The sequence below is a fragment of the Carettochelys insculpta genome, chromosome 5, assembly GCF_033958435.1.
Source record: "Carettochelys insculpta isolate YL-2023 chromosome 5, ASM3395843v1, whole genome shotgun sequence".
Taxonomy (NCBI): Eukaryota; Metazoa; Chordata; order Testudines; family Carettochelyidae; genus Carettochelys; species Carettochelys insculpta.
In genome coordinates this window covers 46,693,944-46,718,658 of record NC_134141.1, presented here as the reverse complement: position 1 = coordinate 46,718,658, position 24,715 = coordinate 46,693,944, and the positions used below count along the sequence as shown (strand labels likewise).

The 24,715-nt window shown below is 42.5% G+C and overlaps 1 protein-coding gene across 1 annotated transcript in view; it reads left to right on the top strand.

Annotated features, from left to right (window-relative positions):
- FBN2 (fibrillin 2) overlaps positions 1-24,715 on the top strand; it is a 314,667-nt gene that overhangs the window by 95,277 nt on the left and 194,675 nt on the right. The window contains exons 8-11 of the mRNA XM_074995040.1: positions 6,934-7,059; positions 14,802-14,954; positions 16,187-16,420; positions 19,228-19,365. Of these exons, the coding sequence (XP_074851141.1) occupies positions 6,934-7,059; positions 14,802-14,954; positions 16,187-16,420; positions 19,228-19,365 (651 nt within the window). The remainder of the gene's footprint in view (positions 1-6,933; positions 7,060-14,801; positions 14,955-16,186; positions 16,421-19,227; positions 19,366-24,715) is intronic.

Genomic DNA, 24,715 nt, shown 5'->3' with positions numbered 1-24,715 from the left:
TAACTTTGAGGTAAATGGAAGTTTTCCCTGCAGAAGGGTTACAGGGTATAATCAACTGATAATTACCAGTTTGCATATTTAATGAGCTGTGTGTGCTTACATGTACCTACATTGTATATGTAGTTTGGACACCTCTTTGGGTGGATTTGCCACATAACATTTATGTAGCACATTAATCATTTTTATTGTCTTTTTGTAGTATCTGAGTGTAACTCTAGAGGAACTGAGACCACTGACAAAGGAGAGTGAACTCTGCTCTACAGCCTTAGCTGAGAGCTGGTTGGCTTGTAGCTCATGCAGTAGCCTTATGTGGCTTTAGACTCTAAGGTGGTAGGCTCAATCCCTGCTGCCAGCAACATGTGTCTATGAGTCTCTCATGAACATTTACAAATATATCATTGCATTGCACGTGTAAAGTATGGAAGATTTGTTATCATCCTTGCTTTACAGGAAAATAAACAGGCAGAGGGACAATAAGTGGCTTGTCCAAAAGGGATGTAGCTAGTCTGTGGAAGAGCTAGGATATCCTGAGTGCTGGCCTGGTACTGTAACTAGACAAAAACCCTCCTTTGGTATAATCTTATTGATCTACACTAAGCATTTTATGAGGACTAAAGTTGTGTTTGTTTTGAAGACTTCCAGTTTATACACAACCCTTTTTTAAGATTGGGATGCATTTGTCTCATCTGCTAGTGCTGGTGGAGTCAGATTTTTTGGGTCCTGAGTAAAATGTACTTTTTGAAACCTGGATTCTTCTCAGTAAGGGGCAAGAGGCAGGTGGGGTAAGTTTGCCCACTGCTTGCTGGGTGTACTGTGTAAATGTTTGGCAGAATTACCATGCTTGCACTTAGGGCATAGTTCCTATATTTCCTTAATTACTCTCTTGTGAATGGAAATATCCATCATCCCTTGAAGGAATGTAGTGGTTTGCACTTCCCCAGTACACTAGGATCCTGCACCACCCACACTGAAGGGACAGGCTTAAATGCCAAAGTGTAACTCTCTTGATTAAATTTGATACAAAAACCTAAACAGCCTCTTAAAGAGTAGAGTTCTGTTTCTGTTTTTCCTTCCTGAGAGAGCGTATCGATTCATTACACTGTGTGTGTTAAATTCAAACTTGACACTTCGTTGGACATGGTTAGAATGTAACTAAAACACTTCCACAGCAGCCATTTCTGAGACCCTTTTCTCAGAAGTTTGCCAAAATATTCATCATATCCTGCCTACTGTAAGCTTTACAATAAAAAGCCATGAATTCTGGCTGACAAGTGGCCAGGTTATTTTCTTTGGCAGACAGATACCCTATTAATACCTGCAGCTGGGATATTTGCTCCATGCATTTAGAGCTAGTTCTTAATGGAGATTGCTCAGTTTTATCTTCTTAGATGCAACATCACAAGGGCAGGCACTCAGGCTTTAGACTTCTTTTGTGTTTATGGCACTGTCCTCTTATAAAAAAATTACAATGCATTTCCCCCCAGAGCCTTAATATATGTTTGCTTTATTGTGAACACTGCAGCTCCTCCAGCCAACAAGTCTACTGATCCTTCTGAAATGAAATCTCAAAATTTCCAGCCAGTGCTGAGACCTAGTCACGAGTATGTCAGTGCACAGGAATGGGGAAAATGAGTGTGGTTCAGAACTAGTGGCAAGAAAATGCACTTAACAGGTGCTGGTAAAAATATGTGTTGGGTCTCCAGTGCATGGAATCAATCTCAGAATTTTCTGCAAGTGCTCCTGGTACATGGTTTGGTCACGAGGGTAGGGTTTTCCCTACCCATGGAAAAGGCTGCAGGGCACATTTTTCAAAACATGCTAGAATCAGGGAATTTCCTGGGTTCAACAGAAAATGGTCCATGGCTTGAAGGTCTGGTTGGCAACTGGTATCAAGTGGAGTGCCCTAAGGGTCTGTTCTAGGGTTCATTTTGTTCAATATCTTTATTAGTGACTAGGATGAGGAGATGACTTGCACCCTCAGCAAGTTTGTGGATGACACTAAGCTGGGGGAGAGGTAGATGGGCTGGAGGATAAGGATAGGGCCTAAACAAATTGGAGGATTGAGCCAAAAGAAATCTGATGAGGTTCAGCAAGGACAAGTTCAGAGTCCTGCACTTGGGATGAAATAATCCCAGGCGCTGCTACAGCGTGGGGACCAGTTAGTCAAGCAGCAGTTCTGCAGAAAAGTACCTGGGTATTATAGTGAATGAGAAGCTGGATATGAGTCAACAATGTGCCCAGGTAGGCTAACAGCATATTGTGATGCATTAGTAGGAGCATTTCCAGTAGATCCAAGGAAGTGATTGATTATTTCCCTTTATTCTGCATTGGTGAGTCCACATCTGGAGTATTACATCTAAATCTGCCCCCTGCCATTACAGAATGGATGTGGATGCACTGGGGAGAGTCCAGCAGAGGGTGCCAAAAATGACTATGGGGCTGGAGCATGTGACTTATGAGGACAGTCTGAGGGATTTAGGCTTATTTAGTCTACAGAAAAGAAGAGTGAGGGGCAATTTGATAATAGCCTTCAACTACCTGAATGGGGAGCACTTTCAAAGAGGAGGGAGAGAGGGTGCTCTCATTGGTGACAGATGACAGAATGAGGAGTAATGGTCTCAAGTTGCAGTGTGGTAGGATATCAGAAACAAGTATTTCAGTGGGAGGGTGGTGGAGCTTGTAATGGGTTACCTAGGCAGGTGGTGAAATCTCCATCCCTAGAGGTTTTTAAGGCACAGCTCGACAAAGCCCTGGCTGGGATGATTTAGTTGGGATTGGGCCTGCAAGGAGTTGGACTCAGTGACCTTCGGAGGTGCCTTCCAACCTTATGATTCTACTTTCAAGAGGCCTGGCATTCAGTGTTGGGTGTGCTGTAGAAAAGATAACATAGCCCTAGACTAAGAGCTTTTCTAGGGGATCTGCATGGGTCCAAATGAGGTGAATGATGCGCAGTTTGCTCCCAGTCTTCCAGCTGCTTGCCCAGTCTTCACTCACTCCAGCAGACTGGCACAGCAGAGCATCTTGTGTGGTCTGAGAGTAGGGGAATGATAAAACAGAAGTATCTGGCCATTCGTCTCCTGTTCTTCTCATGGGGCAATGGTGCAAATCCTATCCTGAAGTAAAAACTGCCTGCAATTTTAAGATAGCAACATTGTACACGTAGTTCAAATTATTGCATCCAATTTTTCCACCTAATAAGCAAATGGTTTAAAGAAAAAAAGTCCCTCACAAGACTTCTGCAGGGTTGGAAGTGTCTGTGAATGGTGCTAGACAGAACGTGCTGGACAGGGAAGTCTTGTAACTATTTGCAGAACCAGCACAGTAACAGTAGCGGACTGTGTAATTTTCCTCACATCACACTGCCATTGTGCTGGAACCCTTATGTAGAGGGAGTGCATAAAGGTTTGAAAAAAGAGAGCTCATGACATCTGTGACATCTCTGATGAAACTGCTAACACAAGAGGAACTCTAGTCAGGAAAAATGGCAAAGATCCTCATGGGTAGCTTTCTTTGCCAGTTTTCCCTTCTCTCTGTCTTTGTGGCATGGTTCCTTAAGCTTTCTTTGTATAGAGAGGATTATCACTCTTTTTAAATCAGTTAACAGTTGTGATAGAAATGCACTGTATGAAAGATATGAAGGCAGCGCATGCAACAGGTGTAATCTCTGCTGTGATTTACACACATGGTTTCATTTCGTGAGATTAAAAAGGATGGTAACCCATTTGCCACATCATATATTTGGTTGTAATGTAGTACATTCAAACAAGATTTTGTAGGTTTCCTAGGAAAATTACTTGGTTTGGATTTAGACCACCCTTTGGGTTTCTGAAACCTCTGTGGTGGTTAACTATGATGTCACAAGTGAAACCATTATTTCTTAGAATGTTTTGATCTGGCAAAAATGGTTGTTTTTCTTACAAAGTGGCTAAATCCCTATAAATTGTGGGCATCGTATTCATTATAAAATGCCAGTTAAAACTTGGCACTGCAGGTTGGACACTTTGTTAAAATAGAAGACAGTACTAAGGTATCTACTATATATTTGAGAGCATTTGTATTTGTGTATCTGTCAGTCTGTCCCTCAGCTGAGGGATGTGCACCCCTCCCCTATCTGTGCCAGTTACAGCAGTCACGGACAGGTGCTTCTCCCCTAACCCCAGAATATTGTGCTTAGAGCAGGCTGGGGTTGTCCTCTTTCACCAGGGAAGCCTGCATACTGAACCCTTCATCCTAGCCCCATCCCAGAACAATGATTTACATGGAGTAAAACAAACTTATTTGAGTTAAGAACCCAAGCAACACCAGGTAAATCTTCTCATTGGTATAGAAAAGCTAAGAGAAAACAGTAAGCAAGAAAGGAAAAGATGTTTAATAAATCTTCTTTGCTCTTAGTGTTCTTTCAAAGCTTGAAGATTCTTCCTGTTGTGATATTCTTTTTTTCTATTTGGCAAATACTGTGAGTGATATACCAAATGGATTAGAATTCATTATTTTTATTTATTCATTAGTAATAATTTACCTAGCTGGTTTCGTTCTATAGTCCCTCAGTGTGTTGAGTCTTATGCAAAGACAAAAGACGATGCAATATATTATTTAAAATAAAAAAATACTAAAAATATTTGGTCCAGTTGTTCCCCTACTTCCCAGAGCTCAGGCAGCATGGTGGGGGCTGGTCCAGGAGCATAGGTAGTGTGGCAGGGGCCAGCCCAGGAGTGCATGCAGCGCGGCAGGGGCCAGCCTGGAAGCAGAGCACCCACCTGGGATCAGAGTGCAGGCAGTGTGGCAAGGGGCAGCCTGGGAGAACAGGCAACGCAGCAGGGGCCAGCCCAGGAGTGGAGTGCCCACTCAGGAGTGTGCAGCGCAGGAAAAAGCTGGCTACCGAGACAGCAAGGGAGCCCAACATGCTGGACCGGCTTTTTGAATGTGGTGGCCTTGGGCTACTGCCTGGCTCGCTGTCCCATAAGACTGGCTCTGTCTGTGGTTGAGAAACATCTCTAGATCCACACTCATGCATGGAAGATTCCTTTGGTATCTCCATCTAGTGTGCGGTCATCCCTGTGACTTTGTCCCCACCTTCCCTTCATTGCATGGGTACTCTTTATTGGTCTCCAGTCTGTACGGTGGTGAGATTGAAGACTGGATAGAGTTGCAGGGCAGGGGGGGCAGGAAAAAGATGCACATTTTTCACTCATTGGGCCCACAACTGTGTTTCCCTAAAGGAGACAGCACAGGCCAGAGCTCTGTTCTTTTTGACATGTTACTCCTCCCCCCATGTCTCTTGGGACAGCCATGATTGAAAAAAACAGAGGTAATGCTTGTTTCAGAGCTATTGCAGAGGCAGTGTGGATGATCCCTGTAGATCTGCCACATTTGGGCCTGGTTCCCATGACTTTCTCTTGTGTGAGTAAAAAATCCCTAGTTCTGAAGTGACTGAATCAAGGGACCTCTGCAAAGTGATCCTCCCTGAGAATCCTTTCTTCATAGCTTCTGTTACAGAGAGAAATGATCTGGGCCCAAAAGTTTGAAAATTTGACCTTTTTTTGGTTGGTTTTATGGAGTAAAACTCCCTTAATGTCACTTTTCAACCAAGAACGTAAATACTGACTGAGCCAAAAACACCAACGTTTTCCAGGCTTTGGGTGGTGCAAAAACCACAGAGTTTCATATGCTTTCAACTGGAAAACATAACTCAGCTCGAGTTTGTTGGAAACTTGGCCCAAGCTTGTTCAGAATTCATCCCAGGTTTAACGTGAGCCAGGTTTCAAGTTTATTACAAACCCTGAAACATGGCAACTTTAAATTTGACTGTAGGTTATACTGAGAGTTACTCTGAGCTCTAATAAACCGAGGTCAACATAAAAAAATAGCATGGAACTAGAATTACGAAACAACAACAAAACACAAAATCACTACCACCACCACCATCAGAAAAAAATGCTAAAGTTGCAAAGAAAGGCACTCAAAACTTAGGAAATGCCTGGTACTAGAAACTACCCCTTCTACTTGTGCATTATGATGCCATCTTTACTTATCTGATCCCAAAGTATTTCCTCCATTCAGACCTACTTACCTCTGCCACATACCTCTCAGAATTACAATCAGACTGTCTTCTCCCCGCTATGTGGGCAGCAGCCTCAGGGGCATTCAAAGCGTGCGTGCGTGCGTGTGTGCATATGTGTGTGTTTTTGGTCTCTAGCCACTGCTCTCAGTTATGGTACCCAGTGCCACCATCACTCCACAGGTTTTTCTCTGGTCAAAACTTGTTCTGTCGACTTGGTGGCATCTCAGTTCACACGGGTTTATGTGCAAACCCGAATACAGAGATGAGACTGTTGCTTTCAGTGGGGATGTTTGTGTAAATACCAGTTCGTTCTATGACAGGAGTCTATACTCTAAAGACTACAGTATAGTTTTGAAATATTTGAGGTTCACAGAGCAGCAGGAAAGCAGCTGAATCTGGATAGCTGTGAAGTCTCACGGTGTGTGAAAGCACTTGCAGGTGCAGAGCCATCAAACTTGGCCCCTCTTCTGCTAGCCCACAGTCAGCCCCAGAGCAGAGGGAATGCATGGGGTCTGACTGAATGGTGCTGCCTCTCCACTATGCTCATGTGTTTTATGGTCTCAAAGTGACCACGGATAGCTGATGTAAGTTAGAACAGCATCCAGACTGTGCTAGCATTAGGATTTAGGTTGGCGCGGAACTAACAAGGAAATCTGGCACTGTGTGATGAGCCAGCTTTAAACAGACCACCAGCAAGTGCTCTTCGGTCCACAAGTGCTCCACTCACCCTGGCTTCTGAACCACTGCAATAGGTTGTTAAATCTGAGCTGCAAGCTAACTGAATGTAATTCCCTTTATTTAAAAATCTCTCCTTTGAAAAGCATTTCATGCAAATATCATGTTAATCAGATGCTTCTTTCTTCTTCAACTAGATATAGATGAATGCAGCATCACTTCAGGAATCTGCGAAGGTGGTGAATGTTCTAACACCGTGGGAAGCTATTTTTGCATTTGTCCACGTGGCTATGTCGCATCTACAGATGGGTCCCGCTGCATTGGTAAGTGCACCCTTCTGTGGACTCTTAGGGTATGTTTATATTTACAATACATTTGACATGCTGCCATCAGTCCTCCAGAGTTCGATTTTGCTGGGCCTGCATTGATCTCTGTGGGCGCAGCTGTCAACTCTAGTACTCCACACTAATGGCACAGCTAGAATTGTGTATCTGGGATCAACAAATTATTTGTTCTCTCCTTGTAGACCAGGCCTTAGAGCATTCTAAAGCCATGCTGTGGCCATTCCATAGTTTATGAGCAGGAGGTAGAGCTGCTATCTGAATCTCTCTGTATCCTCAAATGGGAAATATTTCCAGGGGTCCACACTGTTCACAGACACAATGGCCTTTCTGCCACAAATCCTGTCTCTTCATGATGTCTCACTGTGCAATCCTGCTTAGAGTTTCCACTAAGAAGTGTCATATGCAGAGTTGGAGACTGTGTAATCTCCCTTATGGTCCAAACCCTCAACTAATGCAGTAGACACGTGGTTTGGGATTTTTTTGCAGTTATATTTCCAGTTCTGTGTGTGTATCTGCAGCTGGGAACAGGTTTAGATTCTTAGATAAGACATAAAAAACTGTGGATGTGTGGATGAGAAATTAGAATCACACTTGCTTAAACACTGCTTCTGCTAAAGTCAAAAGCAATCCTAACTCACTTTGGTTTCAAAGGAACACAATTGTATCCTTGCTTAATATTTCAAGGTTTGCTTTGCATAGGCATACTTTACCTTCTGAGTGCCAGCATTAGAAGGGTGCTCATGTAAACGTGCAAGACATCTAGAGGAAATTAAATGAATTGCTATTTCATTTGGCTTGAATGGCCTTTTTCCATTTGTAAGAATAAAACAAAGATCAAATGTCAGTAGGTTAGAGCTCTTTGGATCTGATTTTTCAAAAATCTGTTTCTGTCCTTTTTAAAATATGTATTAGTTTTTATATGTGGTAATATGTGTCACGGATCTTTTCATTATATTTGTTTTACAGCCACGTGTATGCCAAGGGTATGGTTTTAAATGTAATGCTGACTTGGCTGAAATTACCTGGTGCAATATAAACCATTAGCTGTTAACCTACCATCTTGTGTCACTTATAACATAATTTCTAGAGGTGGTTGTGACATTAAGAAGTAGAGTAGATGTTACAGTCTAAGGCTCAGGTCCAGCAAACACATAACTGTGCCCATAACTTTGTGTGTTAAGTTGTCCGATGACAGTAAAGTGTTTTGCACACTCACATGTTTGCAGGATTGGAATATAATTTGCTTTCAGTATCTGTAAGTTAAAGTCAGAGTGGAAGCCTATTTTATTAATTTACATCGAATCAATGGGCGTAAAGAGTCAAAGATGTAAACATGACTCTATCTCTGTCCAGCATTAAACAGGATTTGGGCTTTGATGTAGAAAGACATCAGCCTACTTAGTACTTTGAGTCCTCTGCCTGCTATGCTGGCAAATATGCCCTTACAGGTCCTTTTAACCTCTTATTAAAGATACAGAAAAAATGGCAAAACTCCTTAAAGCATTTTAAATATAAAGTATTCAGTATGACTTTCATGTTAAAACATGCCCTTTTCTCTTTCCTGTTACCTGGAGGGAGTTTTTAGAAGTACCCCCCATCCTTTGTATGACCGTCTCTTAGAGGGTAATAACTGTCCTCTTTGGGGAAAACCAAACAGGTTATCTGAGCAGGGCTGCAGTGGTTGTTGCTGTTGTTGATAAAGTCCAATTCCATATCCTAGAAGACAGAACATGACAAACTGCACACAAGAAGGGAGAAAGAACAACAGCAATGATTAAAAACACAGTGCTTGTTTCTGATGTTGACTTTCCTGTGTAATCTTACTTCTGAAAAAGCATGGAGACAGCATACTCTCTTATTAGCCACTCTGAGACCTGGCAAATTTGTGCAAGGATTGGGTATTTTTCCCATCTGCCTCTCTGGTTGCAGCCTTATAGTAGCAGTCTTGCAAAATATACAGTCTTGGCCAGCTAAGCCAGTTTTCTGTTAGAAAGAAAATGTAGGAGGAAAGAAGAGAAAATAAATAAAAGTGTACATTGTGGCTGCATCTACACTAGCAAGTTCTTTTGAAAGATTTTTCAAAAGAAGGGGGCTCTTTCAAAAGATCCCATGGAGCGTCTACACACACAAAGCATTTTTTCAAAAGTAAGTCTAAAGAATGCAGTGCTCCTTTGGAAATCACTCTTCCTTTTCCTTTTCTGTTTCAAAAGAAAACATGTAAACATTCTGCAGGGCCTTTCTTTCGAAAGAACAGTTTTCATTTGCAATCCCTGGCCTGGTCTTTCAGAAGAGTGGTGGCTGTGTGGACGTGCTCTTTCGAAAGAGCAGATCACACTTTTGATCTGCCTTTTTGTGCGTGAGCGCACTCTTTCAAAAGAAGCTCTTTGAGAAGAGATCATCCGGAAGAGCTGCTTTTGGAAAAATCTCTGTAGTGTAGGCATAGCCTGAATGTGTGTCTGAGGAAAAAATCTCACATACCAGGTGGTGGCTGGGAGTCAGCTGAAGTTACTGGAGATGGCAGTATCATCTGGGTACCTCTCTTGGCCTGTCTGGTCATGACATCTTTCAAGATTTAGACAAAAAAGGTCTGATGTTGTTGTTGTAGATCCATTATTGTTCATGTAGTCAATTCACATCTCTCTATCCGTATTTGCATTCCAATGTTCATTATTTTTAAGGATCTCAAAAGTTAGTAATGAGTAGATTAGACCCAATTGGTGGACAAAATAATGAGGGGATGGGATAGTTTGAGACATCAATTTTGCTTCACTGATTTCTGGTACCAAAGTTCTCTTGTTTGCCAGACCCAATGTAAACACAATCTGTGAATTACATTGGAAATACTTTTTGTGTAGACTCATTCAGTCTCCCTTTTGCATCTTTTCCCATCAACTTTGATTGTTATAGTCTGATATTTTCTGAAATTTCTGTCATTTTTTACAGTGCTACTATTTGGATAACTTCACAGGTTTTACAACAATCCTCATAATTATTAATTAACCTTTCACTTTCCATTGAAAATAGATACACTCATCCCTCGTTAAACATGTACTTCATTTACAGCTACTCGCTTAAACAAGGGACACATATACCTACCTTAGTTCACTCTATGAGTAAACTCCCCCAGCTCATACAAGCCTTACCCCACTTCCCTGTGGCTTCAACCCCCCTAGTCTGGCTCCTCTTTCCCCCTGCCAGCCCTGCAGCCCCAACCTGCTGCAGCCGGACCCCCTGCTGGCCCCGCAGCCTCACACCCCACTGCTGCCTTTACTCCCCGCGGCCCCGCAACCTGAACCCCCTGCCAGCCCCACGGCCCCAAACCGCAGCAGCCTGATGCCCCTGCTGGCCCACGGCCAGACCCCCTCACTGCTTGACACCCCCCTCCTGCAGCCCTAAACCACGGCAGCCAGACCCCCTTACCGGCCCCGCAGCCTGAACCCCCGCATGCCGCCTATGCCCCCAGTGGCCCCATAATCTGACTCCCCTGCAGGCCCTGCAGCCTGACCCCATGGCCACCCGTACCCCTGCAGCCCAACACCCCTACCAGCCCCGCGGCCCAACTGTGCTGCCGCCTGTAACCCCCGTGGCCAGACCCCCCATGCAGCCAGACCTCTCCGCGGCTGCCTGTACCCCTGCAGCCAGACCCCCACATAGCCTGACACCCCCCGTGGCCGCCTGTACCCCCCCCCGCTGCCATACCCCCTGCCACCCCCCCCCGGCCTCCTGTACTCCCTGCCGCCCCACCCACCACGGCTGCCTGTACCCCCCACGGCTCCACCCACTGCTGCCTGTACTCCCCGCAGCCGCCTATAGCCCCCGCTGCCATACCCTCTGCGGCTCCGCCGCCTGTACCCCCCATGGCCAGACCCCTCCGTGGCCGCCTGTACCCCCCATGGCCAGACCCCTCCATGGCCGCCTGTACCCCAGGCAACCAGACCTCCCCGTGACCGCCTGTACCCGCCACAGCTCCACCTCCCACCACCTGTAACCCCCATGGCCTGACCCCCTCCTGCTCTCCCCGAACTGCGGCAGCCTGACCGCCCCCCCCGCCACCAGATTTTAACCCTCCCTCCTGCTCACAGCCCTGAACTACCCCTGGCCTTTAACCCTCCCCAACCCGAGGTTCACTCACCTCTCAAAAGCAGCACCACCTGCTGCCACTCCTTCCCCTAGTTAGGAGCCTTAGGAACTAATCAGAAACTTTTACGTGTAATTTAATAGGACTTTCGTGTGCCTCTTACGAGTTTCTGCCTACGAGCAGAAAGCTGGGAACCAATTGTGCTCATACAGCAAAGGGATGAGTGTATATGTAACCACTGGAACAACTTCAGGTTCATAATTTCTTGGATTTTATTTTTAATCAAAATACAATGTTAAGCAAATTTCTATGTTACCATTGCTGTTGGTCTCCTTAACCATCCCAATTACTTCAGTAATGCAGCAAATCAGTATCTGAGACTGTGGCAGGAGAATAGTTGACTGCTTTTTTGAAGGAACTAGGGTGTCACAACTATTGGCATGCCACATGCTGAACAAATCAAGCATTTATAAAAGATAAATGCTCTTATTTTATATTTTCACCCAACTCCATAACAATACAGCCAAAACCACATATTTTACCTTCAGAAGCACATATATGGTTCTCTTTGAATCAAGCAAGAGCTCCCCAGGTGTAGTGTGTGTGCGCGCGCGTGCGATAGGTTGAATCTCTGTAGTCCAACGCCCTCGGGACCTGACCTGAAACAGAGAATTTGCCGAACCCTGGGAGGTCAATATTATCTCACAGCATTAGAAACTCCTTATCTGCTTATTGGGCTCTGAGAAGACATTCAGTGGTCAGTTAGATCTGCATAACAACACAGAACATTGAGAGCCAGTACTGGTGGCTGTAAACAACTTTACAGGCCCATTGGAAACTTGGCAATGCCCATGATAATTGGATGTCTGGCTAACTAAAATCTTTCTGGATCATGGATAATTCTTGTCCGGAGAGTGCTGAATTAGAGAGGTTCAACCTGTATGCAATATTGCATGTGCATGTGTGTAAAATTTGCTTCTGGATTTAGTTATAATTTAGAACAGTAGGACTTCCATCTACAAAAACTTTTCTTTCTGTAGAAAGAAAACTTAGTAATGTATTTTGTCAAGTAAAGAGAAGATTCTTTATCTTATTCTTTACTCTGGAAAAATTATTTGGTTTTACATAATTAATTATATCAAGTCAAAACATTCTGCCAAAATCAGATTATTTAAGAGAAACCTGAATGGTATTTCAACAGCCAGGTGCAGTTATGCTTAGCAAAGCTTTGCTACATGAGAAAGTTGCTGACATTTAATTTGTTGCCTGAAATATTAATTCTTTGATTTGGATAGGAATAAAACACATAGGCAACCGTACTTCTAGGTTTCCAGTACTTCCGTACTAGCTCTGTCGTTTTTTTGAGCAGACTTAGGAGACCTTAAATCCATTACTGATCGAGTGTGACTTTAGATAAGCCACTTATCCTCCAGTGCTCTATTGTTGCTTCACCTATAAAATATGGATCATGAGCCGGATTATCTCCTATGAAAATTTTTCCTTGATGGTGTGTTTAGAATGGGGATTAGAGGGGAATATTATGGAGAACAAACATATATGTGCCAACCCCTATGGCAATGAGGCATAGATGCTGTTGTACTTTGTAGCTTGCAGTGGTTTCTGTTATAAGAAGTGTTTAATTTGGTTCAATGGCTCTCAGCACTCCAACTATAAAAGTTCTTCCAGCACCTTTGCAACAGTTTTGGTCCGATCTATTAGAGACCATTGTCGTCATTGACGACGCCTTATGCTGTTTCTCGGCCTGTTTCCAGACCCTTCTAGCAATGCTTTCATACCGACTAGTGTAAAATTTAAAATATTTAAGATTAGATGGTCTTTTGAATATTAGAGTGCTTAGTGATTGCAAGTGTGCTACTGAGGAGTCATTTTAACGTGCTGCCCCAAGTAGTTGGAACGAAGGCGTTCTTAAAAATGGCTTTTAGAAAATACCTGAATTGCAAATTTTATGTCATACCTGTTTGCTTCAGCTTGTACCTTTATATTCGGTAATGCTGTATTGGGATTTTTTGTTTTTATATCATAAACCCTAATTTAAGGCTAAATCTGTAGCCAGTGCTTTAAAAAATAAAATAAAAAACTGACGCAGGCCCCTGAATTTCAACTGAGCGCTGAAACAGTATCTTGAAAATAGTCCTTGGCATTTAGAAAGGTGCTGTGAATTTAATATGACACTGTGAAGGCTGTTAGGCCCTAAAATTAACATTCTGGACATTACATCACTTAGCTCAAACTTTATTTCTAGGTTTCTAATCCTCCATCATTTCTGCACTTATTTTTCCCCCTACTTAAGTTGAACTTGAGAAAATAATGTGATAAAACTTCATGGCCTGTTTCTGCGGTCATATTCACACTAAGCAATACTTTTTCTATGCTAATATTTCTGTTGATTTTAATGGAACGTGGTACTATTGTGAGTAAGAGGTGGTAAAATCTGGTCGTGTAATACATATGATGAAAGAAACATCAAGAACCGTGTTTTAAAAAAAACTTATGCAATGACTTTTTTTCGTTTGGATAATTACAGGTTTTTCCCCAGGCACAATTACCTACCCTCTGTTAAGCCCATGCAAGAAAATGTGTGCATGTTTGTAGTCATTCAGTGGTGCTTTTGTCAGTAGAGCAAGGAAGATCTGGCCCATTTTTAGCACATGTAATTTAGATGCCTAGTTTTGAAGACTTGCCCTAAGTATTCTAAATTATCTTCTTCAGGCCATAGTATAAGGCCAAAAAATAAGGCCAGATCCATTTAGCACTTAATAAAATAAAAAAAAAGGACCAAACCTTAACAATTAAAAGATGCCTTGTACTGTAGAAACATAGCATCTATCTATTTATTGATAGTATAATTGCAATACGTAATTGCATGACATTTTTTGTTAGCTTGTCACTAACTTTAATAATATATTTTTGGCCTGTTGTGCTTCCCTTTAGTCAAGGTGGGTAGTACCTTATTCTGTTGTCAGTCCCTGTTCAGGGGCTCTGTTTGCTGAGTAAGCCGCTATTTAGTTATGGTGTAGACTGTGCATAGTTTTTACTATGGGCTTGAGATTGTGGGTCTACAATACTTCCTTGGTAAGGGACAGCATTTAAATAGACTGTCCCAGGAGGAAAGCATGCCTTGGAGGCTCCAAAAAATAACATTACTATGTCCTGGCCAGTAGGTAAGGCTGTGGAGCCACCCCCTTACTGACCATATACTAGAGAAGGAACGGCAACCATGCAATATATGCTTACTTCTAAATGCCCAGAGTAAACATCTGAAGAGGCAACACAGGTTTGTTTGGGTGCTTATGGAGAACAAGTGGGGTTACTTACTCTTCCCTGTTTTCCAGGATATCTGCACAATGTTCTTGTGGATAAAGATTAAATATGTGGTTATTTCTTGTGGAGTTTGAGAAGGAGAGGAAGATGAGTTTGGTAGTATATTTGGATTAATACAAGATTAGTGTCACTGAAATATTACAGTATTGCAATAACCAGTTGCTAATAAACTCTGTCTCAAAATGTGTTGTTATACGGCTTTTCAATTGCATTTTGCTATTACTCTCAGTATTTGCGGTCACTAGAGCACATTTCAAAAGGACAGTTCATATTAATTTTTGTTTTTAAAATTCATGTCCAGATCAAAGGGCAGGCACATGTTTCTCCAGCTTAGTGAATGGACGCTGTGCACAAGAACTTCCGAATAGGTTTACCAAAATGCAGTGCTGTTGTGAATCTGGTCGATGCTGGGCTATTGGATCCGTTCCTGAGATGTGTCCTATGAGAGGCTCTGGTGAGTGGTTTTTGCTGCCCATTCCAGTTCTGACAGAGGTTGCTGGAAATATTTTAAAATACTTTAAAATCACAGATAAAAAAATTAGGAGTCACATTATTATTAATTCTTGTGGTTTTTCAGTATGGATATTTCCATCTGTGAACTATCTTTTCTGGTCCTCTATTACTTAGGACACGTTCCTGTAACTTTCTTTTGTTGACACTGAAGTCTTTCTCAGTTCTTGTGAATTGAAGAAGCCTTTTTGTTTGAGCTGAGAGAGAAAATGAGCAAATAGCTGCTCTTCTTTTCTGTAGCTTTTCATGGTTCTTTGAACTGGCAGTGTAGAGGACATGAGTATATCACTTAGGCTGTGTCTACACTAAAATGACAATACATTTATGCTACCAGTGTGGAAAGTTGCTATGTGAGTGCCATACTGAGAGATTAAGGCTATGTCTACACTAGCTAAAAACTTGGAAATGGCCATGCAAATGGCCATTTCGAAGTTTACTAATGAAGCGCTGAAATACATATTCAGCGCCTCATTAGCACGTGGGAGGCTGCAGCACTTCGAAATTGACGTGGCTTGTCCAGGCGGGGCTCCTTTTCAAAGGACCCCAGCTACTTCGAAGTCCCCTTATTCCTATCTGCTCACAGGAATAAGGGGACTTCGAAGTAGCCGGGGTCCTTTTGAAAAGGAGCCCTGTCTGGACGAGCCGCGCAGCGGTGAGCTGCGTCAATTTCGAAGTGCTGCGGCCACCCACATGCTAATGAGGCGCTGAATATGTATTTCAGCGCTTCATTAGTAAACTTCGAAATGGCCATTTGCATGGCCATTTCAAAGTTTTTGGCTAGTGTAGACATAGCCTTAATCTCTCAGTATGGCACTCACATAGCAACTTTCCACACTGGTAGCATAAATGTATTGTCATTTTAGTTACCTTGAAATATCTGCAGGACAGAGATTGGCATACTTTTTTATTCATTCATTCCCAAATGCTCCAATAAGCAGCTATGAATAAATTGTATTCTGTCCTAATATTATTATATAGAGTATTCTTTAAATAGCACCATTTATGACAGTGAAAGCCTCAAAAATATAGGAGTAGAAGACAATAAGTTCCAAATAGAGGAACTGGTATGTTATTTTTTCTTGTGATACAGAGTGCTATATTTCAACATCTTCTTTATATATGGCCGAGGCTAGACTGTTTCCTTGTATACCTGTCTGAGTATTTTCTTTTTTGCAGATGAATACCGCAGACTTTGTATAGATGGAGTTCCAGCAGGAGGTGGTTCCAGACCTGGTGGAACAGGAGGGAATGGATTCCTTCCTGGTGGCAATGGGAATAGCTATGGCCCTGGTGGAACAGGATTTATTCCCATTCTGGGTGGCAATGGCTTCTCTCCTGGTGTAGGAGGAGCAGGCATTGGGACTGGTGGCCAGAGTCCCACGGGAAATGGTGCAATCATTACTGGGCTGAGTATGTTCCTTTTTTAAAAAAAAAAAAAAAAAAAAAGTTTCCCTCTACTTTGGATGAATGAGGTCATAACCTTATTGTTTCTTTCACGTGTTTCATAGGCTTTATTGTGAAAATCTCTCTGAATATATACCTTAGGAATGCATTCTTTCATGACAGTGGATTTTCTAGAGAGTTGGTCTCTTTTTTTTTCTCCAGCAAAGATCATACTACAGAAATGATCACATTCTTTTATTTGGGTTACTGTGATTAGCTTTCTTGTTGCTCTTTCATGTACCATAATTACCTCCTATATATTTTATAATCCCTCTGGTTACCATCTTTTACTTAGTGAACTCCTCATTATGTTGTATGCCTGCAGTAGCTTTAACCTCAGACTTCTGTTCAATAGCCATTAATTGCCTACACATTTTGTAAAAAATATAATCAATTTGAAGTAATACATGTTATAAATTACACAGCTGTGTGAGATATGTATTTATTGTTCATATTTTTGGATTAACAGCATTCTAGCCACTATTACATCTGCCTGGGATTTATTCTAATGCTCCAGACCCATGAGCAGAATATCAGCTACCCATCATTTACAATGCCAAAAATAGTCCCCGAAATGCCACGTTCCTCAGTCTGTTTCTATCCCCATTATCTTCATATATCAAAGATGGAGGCACTAGATGGGGAGGGCTCATACTTGTTACAGAGAATTTAGTAACAGGTAGCTGCCTGGTGGGTCTTGCCCATATGCTCCAGGTTTAACTGATTTGCCATATTTGGGGTCACAAAGGAATTTTCTATAAGGTCAGATTAGCTGAGACCCTGGGGATTTTTTGCTTTCCCCTGCAACATGGAGCCTGGGTCACACGCAGGCTTAAATTAATGCAAATGATGAATTCTCTGTGACTTGAAATCTTTAAACTACAATTTGAGGATTTAGTAACTCAGTCATGGGTGAAGTTTCCATGGCCTGCAATGTGCAGAAGGTTGGATTAGATGATCACAATGGTCCCTTCTGACCTCAGTTGGTGAGTCTGGCTTGAAACTTTTTTATATAATTACTTCTCTTTTTTACTGTTCTAAAATGTGCATTCTTGGAAGCCTGAAAGGGTAGAAGAGGGAGTTTCATTCTATCAGAAAGAGGAGATTCTTAGCCTCCCAGTGGGGGGCCTAACACTCACTTCTAGGACTTGTCTATACTAGCTCCCTTCTTAGAAGGGGGAATGTAAACGAGCCCAAGTAGTGAATAGCAACGAGGTGCTGTGCTGCATATGCAGCACCTCATTAGCCTAATTCTCACCGCAGGAACTTCAAAGTTGCTAACTTCAAAGCACCAGCAAACTGTGTAGCTGTGGGCACTTCAAAGCACCTGTGCAACTTCGAAGTACCCTGGCTCTCAAAATGTTACTATTCTGTGCCTGGGCTCATTTATGTGCCCCCTTCGAAAGAGGGAGCTAGTGTAGGCAAGCCACTAGAGTCTGAATAGTGTAAAGCAGGGATGAGAGAACTTTTTATGTCGGGCCCCACTTTTCATCCTTGTATTAGCAGGGCGACCCAACCTGTCCAATGTAATCCAAATTGACGGAAATTTCGGTTATGTTCATATGAGAACAAAACAAACCTTTTGGCATGTGCAAGAAAATAAGTATGTAGAATGCAAAAAACCTTATTAATTGGTATATACATGTGATACAAATACATAAAAATGGTGACATATTTCAACATTTTTAATGAGACGAATGAGCCTGAGACCTAGCAGCCAATCATGCTGCACCCCTTACAAAATTTCACACCACCTACTTTGCTCATCCCTGGTCTAAGGTGTCAGTTGTAAAGCCCCCTCTCTGTATTTTTGTTTATAGAAAAGCCATTATGTTATTTTGAGGCATTTTACATTTATTGGTTTTAATTTTTGTCTACCTCTGAGACTTGCAGAATTGGACGTAGGATGTTTAAAGCTTTACAGAGAGAGGGATACAAAAATATTTCAATTTTTTAAAAAGTATCTTAATCGTTTCTAATAAAGTTTTGCTCTAGCATGCAGAGCATGTATAAAATATATAGTGTGGCATAGTATGATATGGAAGCACTCATTCAGAATGACCTGCACATTTGTTTCATTGCCACTTGTGAGTAAAGCAGTCATCACAAATACATGATGCTAAAATCTTTATACCACACTATCATGTGTTGTCTGTGTGTGGTGGTAACAGCCATGTGACATGTTTTATCAATCAGCTTTGAACATCTTACTGGCATACTGTCCTGCAGTCCATCACAATTAATATTACTAGCATTCCCACTGAGCCACCAGTACTTTTGAAAAGACTTGGTAGAGGAAATCTTTCTGTCTTTTTCTTTCAAATGTAGAATTGTCCTTTCCCTCCAAAAACTACAGCTTTGGCCCAAGGCCCAGAACAAACAATAATCTAATAAACTAATGCCCTCTGCAAGTGTTGTAGGAGCAGAGACTTAGTACAAAACAGTGTACGGAGAATTAGGATAAACAAACCGTAAATAATAGTCAGAGTGATGAATTACCTGAATCCAAACCCAATGATTTCTCTCTCATTGGATATTTAATTTAAACTATGTATCGTAACTAAGGCCACTTTTTTTTTTCCTGATGTTAGTGTCTTTGCTGTCTTACAGTCCTAGCAATAGTTCTTGGAAATACTTTTTTTAAACTTCAAAGAGTATCTAACCTTGTTGATTTGTTTACAAATCTTTAAAACGTTGTTAAAATAATTATACAGGTTATGTTCTTCCTATTTCAAGTCTGATACAACTTTCTCCTCTTCTGTAATCTGTTTCAGCAATACTCAATCAGACAATTGATATATGTAAACACCATCCCAATCTCTGCCTAAATGGACGCTGCATACCAACGATTTCCAGTTACCGTTGTGAGTGTAACATGGGCTATAAGCAAGATGCAAGTGGGGATTGTATAGGTAAGTGTAAATTTTCACACTGCAGCATTTAATTTTTAAATTCTCATATTTTCTATTTTAAACCCATTTCTCTATAAATCACATTTTAATTTTGAATACATTTTATTTTTTCCACTGCAGAATGTTGTTACTATTGTATTCTGTAGCAGAAACAATGAAAAGAGATTCTTTATACTGAGACAATGCGTAAGTCATAAAAGATCAAACTTTTGAACCAAAATTCTAGGTATCTCAGTTTAAAAAAAAAAAAAAAAAAAAAAAACTTTTTTGGCCTACAGGCTTGTTTGTTATTTGTTAGTGTGTTTGTTGGATCATTGTATGTATAAGCCAAACTGCAGTCATTGTCTCTCAATTTACAGTGTGAAAACTCCATTGATGTTAGGGTAGATTTATACATAAGTAACTGAGAGCAGAATTTGTATGTGTGTTTTACTCACTTTTGCATGTGAATGGCAAAGGGTTTTTCTAAAGACCCCGTGTCATTAACAGGATTTATGTACGGACATGAATACCAAATGCATTTGCATTATAAGTCAAAATACAGTAAACCCTGGAATTACATGAGGATTCCGTTCCCATCGTCCATCGTGTAACCCGAATTTCATGTAAGGGGTGGGGGGCGCTTTTTCCCTAGCAGAACACATGTTCTGCAGCCGGGGAGCAGCAGGAGCACTTGGAGCTCCTCTTGAAAGGTAAGTCCTGGGGTTGGGGGGGCAGCTGGGGAGGGTTAAGCCCGGCAGTGGGTTGGGGCCATGGGAGAGGGTCAAGGGGGCTAAGCCTGGGGTGGGTTAGGTTTGCAGAGGGACAGCACGTGGAGTTGAGCCAGAGCCGTGGGTGGGGTGGGGGGTGGTTGAACTGGGCTGGGAGTGGGTTGAACCAGAGCCACTTGTGGAGGTAGTTAGCCAGCCCACAGGGGGGGTTGAACCAGTGCAGTAGGCTGGAACCAGAGCCACACATGGGGAGTTTGAACCAGGGCCAAGGTTGGGGTTGAACTGGGGTGGGAGGATGGAATGGGAGCCGTGCGTGGAGGGTTTGAACCAGGGTGGTGGGGTTGAACCGAGGAGGAAGAGGGAACTGGAGCTGCACGCGGGTTCTTTGAACCAGGGCTGGGGGGAGTTGAACGCTGGGTGGGAGGACGAAACTGGAGCTGCGCGTAGGGGTTTGAACCAGGGCTGGAGGATGGAACTAGAGCTGCATGTGGGGAGTGTGAACTGGGGGTGGATGGAACAGGAGCCTTGCATGGGGGGTTTGAACCAGGGTGGTGGGGCAAAAGGGGGTTGAGCTGGAGTTGCGTGTGAGGGGTGGTGAGGAGGAGCCAGAGCTGGGCATGGGGCTGAGGGGCAGTGAGCTGGAGTCGTGCAGGGTGGGGGGTGAGCCAGGGTGGGGGAGCGGGATTTTGAGTTGTGTTTAACTCATGTTAATGCGAGTTAAGCGCAATTTGAAATTGCACTTTTGGAGGGTTTACTATACTTGAAATTACCTGGGAAGAACTGAATTTGGCATGACGTGTTTTCCTTTCAGTTGCTGATAGTTTTACAAACAATTGAAAGGCAGTAAGAATGTCCGTCCCCTTCTGTTTCACTGGTGTATGATGCCATCAATTCCTGAATGGGACCACAGGACTTAGGAGTTAGCAGTTCTGTTAAGAATTCTATTTTCAGATTCTTTTTTTTAAAAAAATATTTTAAAGTTTCAATTATTAGTTGTACCATTGTGTAAGACAGAAAACTAGAGACAGCTAAGTGAGAAAAGATTCATGTCTCATTATGGGGAGACACTTCAGATCATAATGGCTGCAAATCTTGAAAGATGCTCACATCTGCTTTCAGTAATTTCCCTCCCCCGACCTCTCCAACAGAGAACAGGGAAAGAGTATATTATTACACTAGAAAGGGGGCATCTTTTTCCTTCAGTTCTGCTCTGTGCTTTCAAGATCTCTTCCAACCTGGCTGACTTTTGTATATTTTTGTGATCACATGGTAGTATAGATTCCTGAAGATGTCTCAGTTAGCATCTGGTCCTGTACCTTTGGAATCAGTAGGAGTTTTAACATCGACTTTAGTGAAAGCAAGTTCAGACCCCTAAGGAACAATCCTGGAATTTGCTGAGCACATCCTGAAAGCTGCTGTGTGTCCTGAATTTGTAGGTTAGGGCCAGATGGAACCACTGTGGTCAACTGCTCTTTGACCATACCGGCCATTGAATTTCAACAGTTCGTTTCTGCATCAAACCCTTAACTTCTGAATTCCTACTTGGAGTGCTTTGTAGGGGGAAGCATATATAGGGGAGAATATGGTCTTAATTCTACATACATGCTCTGTTTACTATTTGGGATGTGTGGTATATTTTGTTCTCCATTTTTTGAATATTTTGCCATTCACTTTCAAATGAAGAAAACAGTTTTGTGCCTGCAAAAATGTGAAATGACAGCTATGTTAAGTAAATAATAGCATTAAAGGTCTATCCAGGCATTTATGTGATGACAAAGTGTGTATAGTTTGAGATATATAGTTAGGTACTCAGGCTTGCCAACTGGGGAGGGTGGAAAGGGGGCATTTTCTTTGGGGCCTGGCATTTCAGAAGGCTCAGGGCTCCAGGTCACCACTTCTGCTAAAGCCCTGGCCCTTTAAATCATCACTGAAGCGCCATGCAGTGTGATCTGGGCAGGTCTGAGGGCCGGCTGGTGGAAGGGGAAACGTGTGTGGTACACTCTGGGTAGCACTGAGGACTAGCTGCCCCAGCCCTGCCCTTTCTGGGAATGCAGAGCTGTCCCACTCCCCACCTTGCCCAGAGACCTCCCTGTACATACTGCAGCATGAGCTTGATAAAAGGTTCATAGTTTGTGGAGGGAATTATCCTGCATGAAGAAACACATCAAAATAGGAAGAGAAAATATTTTTTGCACAGCGTTGTGCAAGCCAAGTGCAGCGTCCCAGCGAAGTTGCCTTCCTCCTTGAAATTCTTTTCTTACTAGAAAGGTAAAAAGGAGTTCTACTAAGACCAAGTGTCAATACTTAGTACTGCGTATCAGCAAATAATCATTTGTTGCTAATGCACAATGACAAGAGTTAATAAGAGAAGGCCTTATCTAAGAAAGCAAGCACAGCCACAAGTGGAGACCTTCCTGTTTATGGCATATATCTTTCCATTATTTCTTACTGATATTGGGAATTTTTTTCCAAATGTGCTGAGATTTTACTCTGGCATAGGAGGTATGAATAGTGGAAAAGTCACAAAAAGGACCTTTGTTGTTGTCTGTGGTTTGAAGAGGGTGGAGGAATTGTGGTCTACGTTAACATAAAGGTGTGTTACTCTTATCAGGCCTGCAGCTCTCACCACAATAAAGTTATGGTGGGTAGTGTTTGATATGTCAACAAAGGAGATGTATTCTGTCCAGTGTTCTTGCTCTATTTAAACTTTTCCTCATCTCTTATCACAAGAAATTGCCCCAGAAAAAGTGGAGGTGGAGTGGCCAGCTGTGGTCTGGGATGCCCAGGGGGATCTAATCCGTTCCTGGATAGTGGAGTTACTGACCCAACCACGTGGGGTGTTTTTGTATAGACAGCAAGAATTCTATCCATCTCTGGCTACGTCTACACGTGCACCCAACTTCGAAATAGCTTATTTCGATGTTGCGACATCGAAATAGGCTATTTCGATGAATAACGTCTACACGTCCTCCAGGGCTGGCAACGTCGATGTTCAACTTCGACGTTGCTCAGCCCAACATCGAAATAGGCACAGCGAGGGAACGTCTACACGCCAAAGTAGCACACATCGAAATAAGGGAGCCAGGCACAGCTGCAGACAGGGTCACGGGGCGGACTCAACAGCAAGTCGCTCCCTTAAAGGGCCCCTCCCAGACACACTTTCATTAAACAGTGCAAGATACACAGAGCCAACAACTAGTTGCAGACCCTGTATATGCAGCACGGACCCCCAGCTGCAGCAGCAGCAGCCAGAAGCCCTGGGCTAAGGGCTGCTGCCCACGGTGACCACAGAGCCCTGCAAGGGCTGGAGAGAGAGTATCTCTCAACCCCCCAGCTGATGGCCGCCATGGAGGACCCCGCTATTTCGATGTTGCGGGACGCGGATCGTCTACACGTCCCTACTTCGATGTTGAACGTCGAAGTAGGGCGCTATTCCCATCCCCTCATGGGGTTAGCGACTTCGACGTCTCGCCGCCTAACGTCGATTTCAACTTCGAAATAGCGCCTGACGCATGTAGACCTGACGGGCGCTATTTCGAAGTTAGTGCCGCTACTTCGAAGTAACGTGCACGTGTAGACGCAGCTTCTGTAGCATAACATCGCCAAGCACGGGCATTCAGAGTGGTAAACTTTATTTGAGCTGTTAAGATGCGATTTTCTTTCCACACCAAGTCTAGACTGATGTACCTCCACTGACTTCATGTTATTACCACTGATAATTGCCACTGTAAGAGGAAACTCAAGGCACTAATGAAGATTTTGTTATAAAAATTAAAATACGAGCTACTTAAACGACTCATATTCAGCATTGTGTTCAGATATTATTAGTAACTACTGAAATAAAATGACCTGTGTATCAACACAGACTGTTCAATGTGCAGTGTTCTGAAAACTGAATAAATTTTGAGATATATTAAGATAAAAATAGGAAATCAGATGGTAATTTAACAAAAACAAGATTCTATACCATCAGCAGGAGAATCCCCTACAAATTCAGAAAATGAAGAAAGACTAGCTGTGTACAAGGAGGGTTTCAATAGGGTCACGTCTATGTATTCTAGATATTACAAATCTCACAATGCCTGTTGGAGGCTTCATTCTGCACTGATCTACATTTTGATTAATGCTGTGGATACAAGAGGGATTGTAAAGCGTATACAGCAGTTGGCATTAAAAAAGTCAAAATTTATCAATCTGTTACCAAGAGAGATACTGGAGGTCTCCTTTATTTCCTGTTTGAAGTAAAACAAAACAATCAGTGTCTCAAACACTGTAGTTCACTGTTGACTGGTGAATGGCAAATGCTGTATGTCAGAACAGAGTTTGACCCTGGGACTTTAAGTGGGAACATAATAGCATAAAATATCTGCATAATGATAATCGTTCAAATCCAATTTGTATTCTAATCTGGTTACTGAAAGAATAGGCTTGGGCCAGTGGGAACAGCTATGGTTCACTGTATGGGGTAAAGTTAATAATATAAAAATGAATGCTCTTTCCAGACTCCTATAATCTGTTTGGCTCCTTACTCCAGGTAAACCCAAAAGGATATTTTAGGAAAGTCAAAAATTATTAAAGAATTTTATGGGGTAAGACACAAAAAGAAAGTGTCATATTTTTCCCCCAAAATGGTCCTGCCA